The sequence below is a fragment of the Syngnathus scovelli genome, chromosome 3 (assembly GCF_024217435.2).
Source record: "Syngnathus scovelli strain Florida chromosome 3, RoL_Ssco_1.2, whole genome shotgun sequence".
Lineage (NCBI taxonomy): Eukaryota > Metazoa > Chordata > Actinopteri > Syngnathiformes > Syngnathidae > Syngnathus > Syngnathus scovelli.
In genome coordinates this window covers 7,389,328-7,407,172 of record NC_090849.1, presented here as the reverse complement: position 1 = coordinate 7,407,172, position 17,845 = coordinate 7,389,328, and the positions used below count along the sequence as shown (strand labels likewise).

At 45.6% G+C, this 17,845-nt stretch overlaps 1 protein-coding gene across 11 annotated transcripts in view; it reads left to right on the top strand.

Annotated features, from left to right (window-relative positions):
* ehmt1a (euchromatic histone-lysine N-methyltransferase 1a) overlaps window positions 1–17,845 on the top strand; it is a 103,515-nt gene that overhangs the window by 45,490 nt on the left and 40,180 nt on the right. For all 11 annotated transcript variants that reach the window (XM_049764209.1, XM_049764207.1, XM_049764201.1 and 8 more), the window contains 4 exons: window positions 7,099–7,221; window positions 8,650–8,751; window positions 10,393–10,497; window positions 17,076–17,230. In XM_049764209.1, the coding sequence (XP_049620166.1) occupies window positions 7,099–7,221; window positions 8,650–8,751; window positions 10,393–10,497; window positions 17,076–17,230 (485 nt within the window). The remainder of the gene's footprint in view (window positions 1–7,098; window positions 7,222–8,649; window positions 8,752–10,392; window positions 10,498–17,075; window positions 17,231–17,845) is intronic.

Here is a 17,845-nt window from a genome sequence, read left to right as displayed (position 1 = left end):
TTGTGCAAGATCTCCCACTAGAAAGATGAGAGAATCCTGTACTTTTCATCATAGGTACACTTCAACTATGAGAGATAAAATAAAAAAAATCCCAAAAATCTTATTGTCTGATTTAAAGTCCCAAAGTTAAAGTCCCAATGATCATCGTCACACACACATCTGGGTGTGGTGAAATTTGTCCTCTGCATTTAACCCATCCCCATGTGATTTTGATCCATCCCCTGGGGGAGAGGGGAGCAGTGAGCAGCAGCGGTGCTGCGCTCGGGAATCATTTGGTGATCTAACCCCCCAATTCCAACCCTTAATGCTGAGTGTCAAGCAGGGAGGCAATGGGTCCCATTTTTATAGTCTTTGGTATGACCCGGCCGGGGTTTGAACCCACAACCTTCCAGTCTCAGGGCGGACACTCTACTACTAGGCCACTGAGCTGGTGTTTTTAAAGAATTTATTTGCAAATTATGATGGAAAATAAGTACCATATTTTTCAGATTATAAGTCGTGTTTTTTTTCATAGTTTGGGTGGGGGGGGGCGACTTATACTCAGGAGCAACTTATGTGAAATTTTTCACAAATTTTTACTTGATTATTAACACATTACTCACTAGTAATTTGATGATCACTTCACATGTTATTGTCACTTTAAACTGCATGAGGGCGCACTATGGCTGTGGAATAATTGGAGCCTCACTGACAATGAGTTCCATTCACTGACTTCCGGAGTCAGGAGATTTAATGATTTGGAGTGACACAAATGGTTCTTTTTGTTGTTATTTTTGTTATAGTTATTTGACATATAGTTTATTTAGAGTAGCAACGTGTATGTTGTTAGACTTCAGTAGTTTCCGATTGTCTAGCGAGGCCGTGAAGGCAGCAGGGGGGAGGGAGACGGGAAGAGCGATCCAAGGCGCTTGCGTGTGTTGGCTCATATGTTGAGCTCTTGTTTTGTGAAATTAAAAGCCGCTTACCAAACCCACTTTGATAACGCTACATTATATTTATATACGTAGATCTATGGAATAATGGGAGCCGCAACTGACAACGAGGCTGACATCAGCGGCGCACGTAGGTCCGGAATCAACAGGTTTTTTTTGTTTTGTTTTTTGACAAATATTTTTAGAGCAGGGCTGTCAAACTCATTTTTTGTCGCGGGCCGCATTGTAGCCATAGTTTCCTGCGGAGGGCCATTATGACTGTCAACCCAAATAAATATATGAACACCTCATTATATACAATGTAAGCTACAAAACAAACTGACAAATAATTCATTTTCAAATCAGACTAGTGAAAACTTATAGTTTAAAAAGAAGATTTTTTAAAAGTGAAGACAATTTGCAATTTTAGTAATGATATGAATTTGATGCAAATATGTCTTCACGGGCCACATAAAATGATGTGGTGGGCCGTAGCTGGCCCCCGGGCCTTGAGTTCGACACCTGTGATTTAGTGTCATGGATGGTTTGTTAAAATTGTTCCTTAAATTACATTTATTTGATATATCTAGTCTGATGTCAGTGTAGTTCCTTCCAGCAGTGTCAACAGCTGTGTGATTTTTTTTTTTCTTCTTTTTTTTTTTTAAGTGACACAAGACGAAAAGTCCGATAGATTTAAAGATTTGGAGTGACACGGATGGTTCGATAAAATTGTTGTTTATATTATTGTTATTTGATATAGTGTATATATTGTTATACGGGCCTGTGGAATAATTTGAACTGCAACTGACGACAAGTCAGACGTCAGTGACGCGCCGCACACGCAGCGTTGTTTACAGAAAGGACGACGAATTTGATCGATGGATTTAATGATTTGGAGCGACACAGATGGTTTGATAAACGTGTTGTTATAGTTATTTGAATAACTGTTAATGTTACATCAGGCCCATTCTCAGCTCCTCGTTTGTGTTTATGTCACCTTAGCCTGTTGTTGCTGGTTCATGTCTGTTCTTGGTGTTGGATTTAAACTTAAACTCCGGTGCGACTTATATATGTTTTTTTCCTCTATATTGTGCATTTTATGGCTGATGCGACTTGTACTCCGGAGCAACTTTTAGTCCGAAAAATATAGTATTTGTTCAATAATGGCCTTGATCTGGGGCTCCATGCAAGATCTCACCCTTTGGGGTCGAAATGATCACAAGAACGGTGAACAAAAATCCCAGAACCACACGGGGGGACCGAATGAATGACCTGCAGAGAGCTGGGACCAAAGTTTGACATTCGATATGACATTCTCCCAATCCTCTTCTGGATCATTCAAATGCTCTCTAGCAAACTTCAGACGGGCCTGGACATGTACTGGCTTAAGCAGGGGGACACTTCAGGCACTCCAGAATTTGAGTCCCTGGCAACGTAGTGTGTGACTGATGGTACTCTTTGTTACCATGGTCCCAGCTCTCTGCAGGTCATTCACTAGGTCCCCCCCATCCCATCCATCCAACCCATCCAACCCTGCGGAGGTAACTCACTTCGGCCACTTGTATCCGGGATCTTGTTCTTTCAGTCATGACCCATAGCTCGTGACCATAGGTGAGGGTAGGAGCATAGATCGACTGGTAAATCGAGAGGCAATTCGAGAGGTAATTTGCCTTTCGGCTCAGCTCTCTCTTCACCACGACGGACTGGTATAGAGTCCACATCACAGCAGATGCTGCACCAATCCGCCTGTCGATCTCGCGCTCCATCCTGAACAAGACCCAAGATTCTTGAACTCCTTCACTTGGGGCAGAATTTAGACTTAGACTTAGACTTAGACTCAACTTTATTAATCCCTTGGGATTACTCCTTCAGGGAAATTCTGTGTCCAGTAGCAGTAAAATACAAAATACACAAGAAAAACACAAGAGATCAAGATATACAGAAGATGCAGAAATACACACAGTGCAAGAGATAGCAATGAAATGTAAAAGAGGCCAAAAGATAAACTAGGCAAGAAAATTGAGGGAGGTAAAAACACTACACAGTAGTTGCCATAATATTGCACATTGTATATTGACGTGAAGAATGTGTACAGTTATTACAAGCAACTCCATGTCCCTGTTCATGTCCATGTCACCTCCTCCCCAGTGAGGAGTTGAATAGCTTGATGGCTTGGGGGACAAAGGAGTTCTTCAGTCTGCTTGTCCTACAATTGGGGAGGAGCAGTCTCCCACTGATCCGGCTCCTCTGATTAGTGATGACAGAGTGCAGAGGGTGACTGACATTGCCTATAATGTCCAACAGTTTTTTCAGTGTCCTTGCCTCTGCCACCGTCTCCAATGAGTCCAGCTTCTTGCCGATCAGAGAGCCGGCTCGCCTGACCAGTTTGTCCAGTCTGGAGGTGTCCTTCTTGGATGTGCTGCTGCCCCAGCACACCACGGTGTAAAACAGGACACTGGCAACCACGGACTGGTAGAACATCTCCAAGAGTTTGTTGCAGATGTTAAAAGAACGTAGTCTCCTCAGGAAGTACATCCTGCTCTGTGTCTTCCTGTGAAGGTGGTTGGTGTGAGTTGACCAGTCCAGTTTTTTATCCAGCCACACCCCAAGGTACTTGTAGGAGTCCACAGCCTCCACCTCAGCCCCCTCCAACAGTACGGGCCTAGGCTTAGGCCTGTTCCTCCCAAAGTCTATGACCAGCTCCTTGGTCTTGGAGATGTTGAGCTCCAGTTGGTTGGCACGGCACCAGGTGGCGAAATCCCCCACCAGGCTCCTATACTCCTCCTCTCTATTGTCCCTGATACACCCGACAATGGCTGTGTCATCCGCGTACTTCTGTATGTGACACAGCTCAGAGTTGTAACAGAAGTCTGAGGTGTACAAGGTGAAGAGTACAGGGGCCAGCACTGTGCCCTGTGGGGCTCCAGTGCTTACTGACCACAGTGTCAGAGATGGTGTCTTTTAGTCTGACGTACTGTGGCCTGTCTGTGAGGTAGCTGGAGATCCAGGTCACCATGTATGGGTCCACTCCCATCCTGCCCAGTTTGTCTCTGAGCAGGGGGGGCTGGATGGTGTTGAACGCACTGGAGAAGTCTAGGAACAGAATCCTCGCTGTGGCGCTTCCCTTATCCATGTGGGAGTGAACTGGGTGCAGTAGGTGGAGGATGGCGTCCTCCACTCCAACATCTGACTGGTATGCAAACTGCAGGCAGTCCTGAGCATGTCGCACTTGAGGTCTGAGGAGACCGAGGAAGAGCCGCTCCAATGTCTTCATCAGGTGTGAAGTGAGTGCCACCGGCCGAAAGTCATTCAGTTCACTGGGCCGGGTCTTTTTAGGAACCGGCGTGATGCAGGATGTCTTCCATAGTGTAGGCACTGTCCCCAGCTGCAGGCTGAGGTTGAAGATCCGTTGAAGTGGTTCCCCCAGTTCAGCAGCGCAGGTTTTCAGTAGTCTGGGACACACCTTGTCCGGGCCTGGTGCTTTCCTGGGTCGAAGCTTCCTCAGTTGTCCTCTGACCTGGTCTGCTGTGAAGTAAGGCAGAGCTTGTGTTGGCGTGGGGGGGCTGGAGGAGGAGAGTGGTGGTGCTGTGCTATCTGGGGTGGGGGGGCAGGAGGAGGAGGGTGGGGGTGCTGTGTCGTTTCCGGGGTGGTGTGTTGTGGAGGGAAGGAGAGATGGCTGCAGTAGAGGTGGGGGGGTCGAGGGCCGATCAAACCTATTGAAGAAGTTGTTCAGCTCGTTCGCCCTCTCCGTTGTCCCTTCAACGACCCTGGTCTTGATGTTGTGGCCCGTGATAGTCCTCACACCTTCCCAGACGGCCCTCATGTTGTTTTCCTTCAGCTTCTGCTCCACCTTTGTCCTGTAGGTGTCTTTGGCTACCCTCACACAGTGTTTTACCTCCTGCTGTGCTGCCTTCATGGCCTCCCTGTCTCTGCTCCTGAAGGCGGCTTTCTTCCTGTTCAGGACGGCTTTGACCTCCCGTGTTACCCAAGGCTTGTTATTCGGGTAGTAGCGGACTGTCTTAACAGGAGAGACCACATCCATGCAGAAGTTCAGGTAGTCCGTCAGGCAGTGTGTCAACCCCTCTATGTCCTCACGGTGCGGATCGATCAGCACATCCCAGTCTGTGGTGTTAAAACAGTCTCTCAGGACACTTTCCATCTCTGGGGTCCACTTCCTGATGGTGCGGGTCGCAACGGGCTGTTTTTTGACCAGGGGGGTGTACTCTGGTTGTAGGTGGATCAGGTTGTGGTCTGACTTCCCCAGTGGGGGGAGCGGTGTGGCCTTGTACGCATCCCTCACATTGACATACATGAGGTCTATTGTCCTGTTGTTTCTTGTGGGGCAGTCAACAGCCTGATGGAAAACGGGCAGAGTAGAGTCCAAGGTTGCATGATTAAAGTCTCCAGAGATTATTACAAAAGCATTGGGGTGCTGAGTCGTTAGCCTGGCTGTGACAGTGTGTATAGTCTCACAGGCAGTGGCTGCGTCCGCGCTCGGAGGGATGTAAACACAGATGGTAATCACGTGACTGAACTCCCTCGGCAGGTAGTATGGCCGCAAGCTAACCGCTAGCAGCTCAAGGTCCCGGCAGCACAACACAGTCTTTACAGAAACATGTCCCGGGTTACACCAGCGATGGTTCACATACACGACCAGACCCCCACCTTTCCGTTTTCCACTAGCTTTGGCGTCTCTGTCGGCTCTCACCATAGTGAATCCCTGCAGGTCCACGTTAGCATCCGGTACGAGGTGGTTTAGCCATGTCTCCGTAAAGATGAGCACGCTGCTTTCCCTGTAGGTCCGCTGGTTGTTCAGTGCCGTCAGCTCACCGATCTTGTTGGACAGGGAGTTCACATTCCCCATGATTACGGAAGGAATCGATGGTTTATATCTCCTCCGGTTCTCCGACCGCCTGGCTTTCATCTTAGCACCGGCTTTGCAGGCCCGGTACTTCCTCCTCAGCTCCACCGGGATGTCGTGTCGTAGTCCAGCTTGCCCCATTAATCTCAGCGATAACAGTTCCTCCTTCAAGTATGTGAGCAAACCGGCTCCGCGTCGCATGATGATAAAAAAGAAGTGTCCACTAACTCCGAAAAGCAGTGAATAAATAAAGAAAGCACGAGCTTAAACTTAAAAGTCAAGAGCTGACCAGTTAAAGAACAAAGAAAAATAGACAAAAAATATAAATAAATAATAAGATAAATAATCCGAAAGGTCGAAAAAAGTCAAAAAATAGTCAAAAACAAGAGAGCTACTGGAAAGGCTGCCGTCTCCTACAGCGCCGGAAGTGCAATCATCCCCGATCCGGAGAGGGCATTTCACCCTTTTCCGACTGAGGACCAATGTGGCGGTGCTGATTTCATCCGACCGCTTCCTACTCGAACCGCTCCAGTGAGAGGTGGAGATCACGGCTTGAAGAATCCAACAGCACCACCTCAGTCTACCTCGGAGTCAAGTTCGGAACCTTTCTGACCAGCTCAGGCTCTTTGACATACCATGTCCCAAGAGCCAGCTTCTGTAGCCGGGGATCAGACCGCCAAGGTCCCCACCTTTGGCCCCCGCCCAGCTCACTCTGCACCCGGCCCCTTTTGCCCCTCCCACAGGTGGTGACCCCATGGGAAGAGGGACCCATGTTGCCTTTTCGGGCTGTGCCCTGCTGGGCCCCATGGGTGAAGGCCCAGCCAACAGACGCTCACCTTCGAGCCCCAACTCCAGGCCTGGCTTCAGAGGGGGGCCCCGGTGACCCACCGAGGGAGAATGGAATCCCTTTTTATTAATCATCATCAGTGATCTGTGAGCCGTGCTTTGTCTGGCCTCTCACCTAGGACCCTTTTGCCATGGGTGACCCTGCTAGGATCATTAGGACACACAAACCCCACCACAATAAGGTGACGACTCACGGAGGGGTGTCTATGTCTTGTAAGAAAAATCCTTCCACCTTTGGTTGTTCTGTTTAAAATGACACAAAAATTTGTGTTACACAAAGCAGTCACCCCAAAAATTTTTGTTTTGTGTTCAGTCTGTCGCCAAACTACATGGTAATTACATGACGAGTAAAGAATTTGCATTGGTTCCATCATAGAAATATTTATACACCTCATCAAACCCTAGATGTTAATCTTTATTCTGTGGTTCTAAAATTTTAACACATGTTGTTTGGGTTTAAAACTTTGTGTGTGTTTGTAGGCTGGAGCCAACCTGGAGATGCTTGATGAAGCGCAGAGAACACCCCTGATGGCAGCTTGTGAAAATAACCATTTAGAGACAGTAAAGTACCTGATTAGGGCTGGAGCATCTATAAACCACAAGGTTGGTACTTAAAATGTACTGTACTTACACTGTACATTGCAGACATGCTTATATCCATCTATACCAGGGGTGGGCAATTAATTTTTACAAGGGGCCACATGAAAAACCTGAGTTGTGTCAGAAGGCCACACCCACGATAACTTAAACCTGCTCAATTTTCTTCCATTGTAAAATGCACAAAATTATTTATTTTAAATAGTTGGTACTGGTAATTAGAAGAATACAATTATTATGTTTATATTTATATTAAGCTATGTGAAATTGTGGTGTATAGGTCAAATAGAAAAACAATCATTAATCTGTACAATTTATTCTTAACTTTAACTTTTCCTCAAATGACAAAGCTGCTGCATCTCTGGGTGTGAAGTTTGATGAAAAGTCCTTGTTAGGCTTGCAGTTTTGCTAGCAATGCATCAGCCTCTGATGCGCCCTGTTTATCAGACAGATGTATTTTTTCTCATGCTTGGTCGTGTAGTGGCGACTCAAATTATATTCCTTAAACACAGCAACCTGTGTACCACAAATCAGGCACACGGCTTTACCTTTCATTTCTGTAAAGAAATACTTGGCAGTCCATGTCTTGTTGAAAACACGGCGCTCCTTGTCAACTTTTCTTTTCTGAGGGTCAGCACACATTTCTCGGGCAGCATCACTTCTCACTTTTCACCTTCACGCACAGCTCACATACACGTACGCTACACAGAAGTGAGACGCCTTTCAAAATAAAAGCAAAACAGTTGTATTGCACGCACGACACAATTTTTTTTATTTTTTTTTTAAAATTAAGTAGTAATCAAATATAATTTAGGATTGGCCTCATGCGGGCCGGACAGGGACGCACAAAGGGCCGGATGTGGCCCGCGGGCTGTAATTTGCCCAGGTCTGATCTATACAGTATGTGTGTATATATATTTATCTTATTATATATAATTGTCTGTGTACATGTGTGGGGAGAGCGAGCGAGCAAGTGAGAGATAGTGAGAGTGCGAGAGAGATTGAGCGAGAGAGGGGGCAGAGAAAGTGTGAGGGAGGGACGGAGGGAGGGAGGGAGGGAGGGAGGGAGGGAGAAGGAGGGTGAGAGTGAAAGTGAGTGATTTAGTATACTGTATTGTTACTATTTTCAACTTGTCTTTAATGTGATGAAATGTTCTTTCAGTTGGGGGCGGGAAGAGAGAGGGAGACAGAGAGGGAGAGAGCGCAAGAGGAGGAGGGAAAGAGAGAGCATGAAAGGGAGAGAGAGTGCGAGAGGGAGAAAGAGGGAGAGAAAGTGCGAGGTGAGAGAGTGAGGGGGGAGGGGGAAGGAGGGAGAGAGAGGAAGCGTGAGAGTGAGTGATTTATATTGTTGCCACCATTTTCAATTCATTTGTCTTTAATGTGAGAAAATATCCTTTCATTGTCCCATTTCGTTTATTCATATTCTTACATCAGGATGTAATGGGTTTGACCTGTCTGCATCTGGCTTCTAAACTGGGACATTATGGCATCGTGCAACATCTGCTCACCAGGTCATCCAAGTGCATCAACTGTCAGGTAGACAAATTGTACTACATTTACCGTAATTTCCGATGTATAAGCCGGGACTTTTTTCCAAAATTTTGAACCCTGCGGCTTATAGTCAGGTGCGGCTTATATAAGATGTTTTTCGTGATTTTTGTGATGACTTGATCACTTTTACTCTTAACAATATTATATACAGTAAAAGCTACAAAACAAACTGACAAATAACTCGTTTTCAAATCAGACGAGTAAAAACTGGTCAAATATTTTAAAAAATATATATTAAAAGTGAAGACAATTTGCAATTCTAGAAATGACACACGAATTTGATGCACAATTTGTCTTCGTGGGCCACATATGTGGCGGGCCGTATCTGGTCCCCGGGCCTTGAGTTTGACACCTGTGCTCTAAACCCTTTCTCTTACTCTGCCATGTGACTCAGAGATTACACAAAGCAGTGGCGCTGTTTGGACCATCTGCATTGTATTAAAACCCAATCAATCAGCATTTAAATTCAATTCTTCTGACATTTTGCTCACCAAAAACAAGTTGTAATGAATGTGAACTGTTAATGCATTTTATTCAGAAGGTTACTTGAACCCTGAGGCTTAAATGGCGGCGCGGCGTACTTATGGATTTTTATGGCCTCCGGCCTCCAGGGGGCGCTCTAGCAGGAAGCAAGAGCGAGACAGGCGAAGAAGAGATAATGCGCGGAAGAAGACGTGCTAGTTTGTGTTTACAACATTTCGCGCATCACGCAGAACGCGATCAAGACGGACATTACTGAAAGGAAGCTTTTATACACAAACTGTCATTATGGGCGACAAAAGAAATGCATATGATGCCGCTTTTAAGCCAAAGGCAGTCGATGTTGATGACATTGTGTTGCGGCACCCTTTTCTTTATTTTGTGGTCCCGTCTACTTCGTGCATGAATAAGATTAGCATGAACAGACCCTCATCATGGAAAATACTAGAAGAAAAGGATAAAAACGACGACGAAAGAGATACTGAGAAAGTGTGTGGCGAAGGATATCTAACGCTATTCCAATCAGAAATTGAGGAGGAAGACTTCAACGGTTTCAGTGCACAGGAGGAAGATGAAGACGATGAAGCTCTTCTTTTTACTTTTACATTAACCAGCCCTATTAGTGCTGTGTTACTTCCGTGTTGCTGCGGTATTACTGCCGCGTCACAGGCAGTGTTTGGAAAGAAATGTTAAGGTATGTTATTAAAACTTTAAAAAAGCTTTCTGTGTCCAGTCTTTCTTTGTTAATAACTCGCGTGCACACCTCCGTGTTGCTGCGGTACTACTGCTGCGTCACAGGCAATGTTTAGAAAGACATGTTAAAGCATGTTATTCAAACTTCAAAAAGGCTTTCTGTGTACTGTCTTTCTTTGTAAAAAACTCGTGTGCACGTGCCGCTTATAGTCCGGTGCGGCTTATGTAAGAAAAAAACTAAAATATCCCCGAATTTTAGCTGGTGCGGCTGATACACTGGTGCGGTTTATACACCGGAAATTACGGTAATAACTGCTCCCAGAAACCACTTAAAATACTCAGCTCTGCATGCTATCGTCTATCCATCCCAATGATAATTTTATGAAATCAAGTAATTGTATGAGTATGAATCTGTTCAGTTTTACATTCATAGTGTAACTTGTGCTTGAACAGGATGATGGAGGATGGACACCCATCACCTGGGCAATAGAGCACAAGCATAAGGAGGTATTCTACCTGTTGCTCGAAAACGGGGCAGACGTTAACATCAGAGATAAGGTAATTTTGGGCAGTGTTTATCTTTGCAGTTTTTCCACACTTCTCATATATCAAATAACCTACAGTGAATTATGACTTACTCCAAACAATACATGAACACAAACGGGATCCCTTTTATGTGAAATTGTGAGTCTCAATGAAACATTGCCTTCATTTAGCATTCAAGTTCAAGGCACAGTTGACCTTTCACGGAAGCCCCACCCCTCCTCAGTTGACTCTTCTTGGTCTGACTTTTTTCTGGACACTTACAATGGAAAGGAACATACCAGAGCATGTAATTGAGTGTTTTTGGCCCATTACAAGTGCTTCTAGATTGAGACAAAAGGTATAATACGCAATGGAAAGAAATATTCTTAACATTAAAATATACCGAAAAGCTAATTTTACAACTATTGAGGCAAAAACATACAGGTCTCAAGATTAGTCTGAGATAACCCCATGACAAGTATCTCAAATACAACCAGCAAAGCCTTCTGGCTCAATCATGCTCTTTTACTGCTGAGTTGGTAACTCTTTCTAACTGGATAGTGAAGCATTGCCTCATTAACTCTTCCCTTTAGAGTTTGGGAACAATGTGGCATCATTTTTGGGGTGTTGCTAAGCTGGAGGCAAAAATATCCAGTGCGCTTGCTTGAAAACGCAGGTTAGCATATCATGTTTTATGGCTGCTGACAGAAAATATCTGGATTAATGTTAGTGTAAATCTATGGACCGGATAGGAGCTTGATGGACCTCAACTGTTTGGGGACGTGGTTTTGTTAACTGTCACTTATATTCTCAACAGTACAGAATCTCATGGATGTGACAGCAAGTTAAGTGTGTCACTCGGGAGATATCCAGGGGGGCATCCTTAGAAGATCCCCCGACATTTCATCGGTTTACCCTCAATGCAGAGGCGCAGCGGCTCAACTGAGTGTCCCTCCTGGATGATTGAGCTTATCTGTAAGGGAGAGCCATGCACAGGAAAATCATCTCGGCTACTTGTATCCGGAATCTTGTCTTTTTGGCCACGACTCAGAGCCCATGACCATAGGTGAGGGTAATGCCTAATTCCCACTGGGTGCGGAACGGCTGTGGTCTTCTTCGGAATGCCGCAAGGAATAGAAAGCATTGGAGTCGAGGAGTCAATTCACACTTGCTGCAGTACGTCAGCGGAACGTGGCCACTGTTCGTTTGCCTTCCGCAAGCCTTCTATTTCTTTTGGATACAGCATGCATGAAGCATTTACACGTCTCAGACAGGAAATCGTGCGTCGGCGTACAAGGTAGATCTGATATATTAATTTCATGAAAACATATCTCATATCTACAACCTACAGAGCTTTCATTTCAGCTAACTACTTAGCTTGGCATGAGTCGGAAATTTAAAACGCAAAAAACAGCTTGAAATAAATTTAACATGAACTTAAAAATAAATTAAACAAAATAACGCTACATAAACACAAAACGTACTTACCCATGGTAGAAGAGCCAAAGCCACGCAAATAATGTTCCAAAAGCATATCAATATGAACAAAAGGATGGCTATTGTTCACAAATAGCTCACCCTTACATGGTTGTTATTGTGTAAACTCAACTCTTGATCGCGTGAACCCCCTTGATCTTATGGTCTCGAGCGGAGATTTCCGGAGACGCAACGCAGCTGTTTGCCGCGGGTGTAAATTGCAGTCGTGGCTCCATTGCAAAGAAACCGCAACGCAGCTTTTCGGCTCAGTTCTTTCTTCACCTCGACGGACCAGTACAGAGTCCTCATCACAGTAGACACTGCACCGATCCGCTTGTCGATTTCCCGCTCCATCTTGCCCTCACTTGTGAACAAGACACCAAGATCCCTCCACTTGGGGCAGGATCTAATACCTAACCCGGAGAAGGCATCTTGGAGGTGCTGATTTTCATCCCAACTGCTTCAATCTACTGCGAACCGCTCCACTGAAAGTTGCAGATCACAGATTGAAGAAGCCAATAATACCACATCATCTGCAAAAATACTGCAACGGCAAAACCGGATACCCTGAACGCCTTGGCCGTGCCCAGACATTCTGTCCACAAAGGTCATGAACTGAATCAGTGACAAAGGGCAGCCTTGGCAGAGTCAAATCCTCGCTGGAAACAAATTCGACTTACTGCGGACCAAACTCATATCGGTTTTATAGGGACCAAACTGCCCTTATCAACGGGTTGGAAACCCCCCTGTCAGGTCTAAGTACCATCAGACATTAAACCACACGCTGGAAGAAAGAGAAGACAACCAGGATAGGTTTACTCGCGAGGAGAACGATAGAGAAAGGAACTCAGTTACAATTTTCATCAATTCTGAGTCCTTACTCCACATGCCCCTCTTTTTAATGTTTTGGTTGCCCTGGCTACAGAGGCGTTGCTACACTAAAGGGAGAGGAGATTGTGGCTGTAGCAACGCTGATTAGCTAAGGAATGTAGTGTGGTGTGATTTAGCCTTTAATTGTCGGCCCGTGGCCCCAGCACTGGAATTGCAGAGTCTGTCCTGTTTCCTCAACCGGCTGTCTTCTCCCTGGTTGGCTGACTCATCCTGGACTGTGATCAGATAACTTGAAGCACGTTGAATGCCGTTTTGTGGAACAATGCAACTAAACCTTTGCTAAGTTTATCTTCTTGGTAAACTAACACAACACACAATAATAATGAGTAACTAGCCCTAAACACTTCAACACACATTGAGTAAATACAAGGTAACTGGTATGCAGTTCCTTAAACAAACATTGAGTAAATATGGGATATCTTACGTATATGCAACTACTTCAAACTGTATATGACAAGTAAAGAAAAACAGTTCAGATCAACAACAATCTATGAATCAAAGCTACAGTTAACTAAAAGGAAAGAAGTTCCTTTGAACTAAACAAAGAACATTTTGCCTGTGCAAAGGAGCTCTGCTCATCTCTAGTGAAGACCTCTTACAGCAGTTAACAAACAGATAAGAGAAGGACAGGAAGGATACATAAAACTGATTGGGGTTCAAAGGACATCCCTGGAACTAGATAAGAAGAACTTAGTTAAACGAAAAGAGTTCAACTCGTAAAATATAAGGCCCCAGTTCTGGCAGGCCAAGGGTTAAATTATTCCAACACTCCCTCTCCCGTTTACCCTCGAGGACCCTGCTGAGGGTGTTGAACTGGTGTACCGTTCCATGGCCAGCATGAAAAAATAACCTGCTCCCCGTGAATCTGAGATTCGATCAATCGATGTACCTCTCCAGCATCCTTGAATAGACCTTACCAGGGAGGCTGAGGCATGTGATTCCTCTAGTTGGTGTTAACGGTGCACTGCTTCCTCCACATTAGACAGTGGATCCGAATTTCCTTGAAGCCTTCCGGAAGTCATTTTTCATGTCTTCGCCAAACTTTTCTCGTGCCCGGGTTTTTGCCACAGCGACTGCCAAAGCTGCGTTCCACTTGGCCAGCTGGTACATGTCGGCTGCCTCCAGAGTCTCACAGGCCAAAAAGGTCCGATAAGACTTCTTATTTAACTTTACGGCATCCCTGACTGCTAATCATCAGCGGGTTCGGGGATTGCCATCACGACAGGCAACATCCACCTTATGGCGGCACCGTTGATCGGCTGTCTCAACAATGGAGTCCACTCAGACTCACTGTTCCCACCTTCCCCGGAAATGGTCAAAGTTCTACCAGAGGTGGTAGTTGAAACTACTACTGACAGTGGATTCTGCCATTCCCAGCAATCCCTTTTAGTATGTTTGGGTCTGCCAGGTCAGACCGGCATCTTCCCCCACCGTCAGAGCCAACACACCACCATCATCAGTTGAAAGCTCCGCCCCTCTCTTCACCCGAGTGTCCAAAACATGCGGCCACAAATTAGATGACACAACAACAAAGTAGATCATCGAACTGCGGCCTCAGGTGTCCTGGTGCCTAGTGCGCATATGGACTATGTTTGAGCATGGTGTTTGTTATGGACAGTCCAATCACACCCTTCCAGGTCTCACTGTCATTGCCCAGCAGAAGGCTGTGCTAGCTTCAACAAAAGGCAAAAAGCTTTATTTTATCCATGCTTGCTCCCATCACTGCGCCAAGTACTGCGCATGTGCGTATTGTGATTAAAATTCAGCAAATTTTGGACACGCTGGCTTTGTTGTTGTGTTCCCTGCTTGACCGCTGAGTGAAAATGGCTGATAAACTTCGTGATGAAGAAGGTTCTGTTCCGTTTTGTTCAAGATATCCGTCGTCGAGCAAGGAAAACAAAGATGTGGAGTAACAGTTGGTTCTTTATTTGCAAGATCTTGGGTTGTTTTACGGCAGTCAGTACACAATGCACTTCAGCAGATGAAACAACAATGTCATAGTTCCGGTCAGAAGTCTTTATAGTGTCCTCATAAGGCAGACATTTGTTCTGTTATCGCCTGAATGTCCTGTTATCTATTTTTTTAATTTTTTTTTCCTTTGGTATGGCGCCGACGTGAGTGCCAGCCTACCAGCAGTGTTCTCTCTTTTTCTCTTTATTTCCTTCTTTTCTCCTTTTTCTTTCTGTCTTTTTGTCCATTCGGCGATGCTGGTGCCTTCTACCGCACCTCGGTATCGCTTTGGATGTGATTTTCTTTTTTTTTTTCCCTGGGACCGGGATGGCTGCGGACATCGGTCGAGACCGGCGTACCTCTACGACGGCTTCCTGCTTATCCGGCTGATGCTGACCGGGTCCCTTGCCTTGCAGTCGCGACCCCTGTGCTCCCTCGGAACGTGAGCTGGGTTTAGACCGTCGTGAGACAGGTTAGTTTTACCCTACTGATAATGTGTCGTCGAGAACCAGCGACCTTCGCCGTGCTAGCCCCGTGGTGACCATCTGCACATGCCCCGACTGGGTGCCCAGGACGCTGCTCACACGATTGCCTGCTTTGTGATGTTTTCACCGATTCACGACCACGGTCCATTGGGTGCCGTTGAACTGGACTACCCTTACACCTGTCTGTGGACCCCGTGGAGGCTATTTTGTGTGTTTTGGGGTGTTTTCTGATATTGAGGGGTGCTGGTTGGGCACTGTTACTTTTTTCTTTTGTCTTTTTGCTTTGCTTTGCTTTGCTTTGCTTTGATGGCTTTTATCTTTCGCACTTTCTGGCTTTCTTTGTGGCGCCGTTGTATGGCAGCCTTATGAGGGCCTATTGAGTTGCGCTCATGCCATCTGTGTGTCTTTTGTATACCCGCTCTGTGGTATGGATACTGCTGGGGCCTGAATTTCCCTGAAGGAGTAATCCCAAGGGATTAATAAAGTTGAGTCTAAGTCTAAGAATGTTTTGGATCTGTGTCATGGAGTTACTGAGCTGTGCCTTATGTGTACTGGAAAGTTACCAGGTCTGTGTGCTGTGTCTGTGCTCTGATGGAGCAACTTATGTTTGTATAAATTAATAAGAGTATTTACACATTGATTGATATGATAAAGTATATAAGTTTGTAGAAACTAATAAGAGTATGTACACACATTGCTGTTGCTCCCACTTCAGTTCTCGTAAAAAAAGGTTTTTGACGTCTTTGAGAAGACAACTTCAAATATGGCGCTCGTGCATGTAAGTGTGGAGGCGTTTCCTAAAAACAACAAGGAAGGGTGGGGAGAAGGGACCTGTGCATGCGCGGTATTCAAAAACAAACAAATAGGCTCTGGTGTCTGAGCCGTCTGAAAGATCGTCTGTCATTAGGTAAATTGGGCAAGGTACACACCCAGATGCTGATATTTATTTATTTACTTTATACTGGAACAATTTAACATGATGCAGTTCACACACTGGCTTCCTCCTTGTATGTGCAGTTTTGCAGACAGACGCAGTGGGAACGCCATCCATCCATCCGTCCGTCCGTCCGTCCGTCCGTCCATCCATCCATCCATCCATCTTCTTCCGCTTATCCGGGGTCGGGTCGCGGGGGCAGCAGCTTCAGGAGGGACTCCCAGACTTCCCTCTCCCCAGCCACTTCATCCAGCTCATCCCGGGGGATCCCAAGGCGTTCCCAGGCCAGCTGAGAGACATAGTCTCTCCAGCGCGTCCTGGGTCGTCCCCGGGGTCTCCTACCGGTGGGACATGCCCGGAACACCTCCCCAGGGAGGCGTTCAGGAGGCATCCTGATAAGATGCCCGAGCCACCTCATCTGGCTCCTCTCAACGTGGAGGAGTAGCGATTCTGCTCCGAGTCTCTCCCGGATGACCGAGCTTCTCACCCTATCTCTAAGGGAGAGCCCGGACATCCTGCGGAGAAAACTCATTTCGGCCGCTTGTATCCGGGATCTCGTTCTTTCGGTCACGACCCATAGCTTGTGACCATAGGTGAGGGTAGGAGCGTAAATCGACCTTTGCCTTTTGGCTCAGTGGGAACACCTTTGCATTATTTTTTTCCTCCCCAAGTACTAGTCGTAGCATTAAAATATGCATTCACATGAGATCAACTGAATAACATTTTTACATGCACACACTGAAAAGTTGGCTGCATTTGCTAACACACTGCACATTCTTGAGCCCTGTTCTATACGTATTTATTAACTATAGAATCATTTATGTTCTTATCTTGGTTACTATGCATAGATTATGTAAATACTGTCTCTTTTATAGGAACAGAACGTCTGCTTGCATTGGGCAGCTTTGTCGGGGTGTGCTCATCTCACCCAGGCTTTGCTGGATGCACATTGTGACCAAAATGCTGCCAATGCTCATGGAGACCTGCCAATTCATGTTGCTGCCAGAGAAAACCATCTAGAATGTGTAATGTGAGTATACTATGAAAGCTTTATTTGGCTATGCATGACCATAACTGGAACAAGAGCTGTCAAAATGGATTAATTGACCACTATTTTAATAATTGAGTCATCGTTTAGAGCAGGGGTGCCTAAAGGACTTAGACTACTCAAGAGCCCCTATTAAGCTTGTTTTAAAGGGACGGTAAAGCGAGCCCAACATTGGCACTTATGTGATAGGATTGTATTGAAAAATTATGTCAGTACTCCAATAACCTCCTGAGAAAAAAAAAAGAGATTACCCCCTGAGAAAAAAAAAGAGATTTAACGGTATTTTGGAACAGATTGGCGGTGGACTTACTAACACCCACTTTTTGGGCAGCGTCTGCTTGATTTGACACATCATCCTGACGATGTCACGGAAGGAAGCGATCACAATTTCCCCATTGAAAATCATTGTACATAGAATCGCTTCAAATGTCCAAAAACAGCAATCAATTGGCGCCAAAATTTACATGGCCATCTCTACTTATGACTACTTCAACATATCACAGCCTCTCCGTGGCTGATTTAAGAGAAATGAGCAGCTAAAGTGCCCTGTCGCGTCAATTTCCTTTCACCAGTCACCAACATATGCAAACACGATGC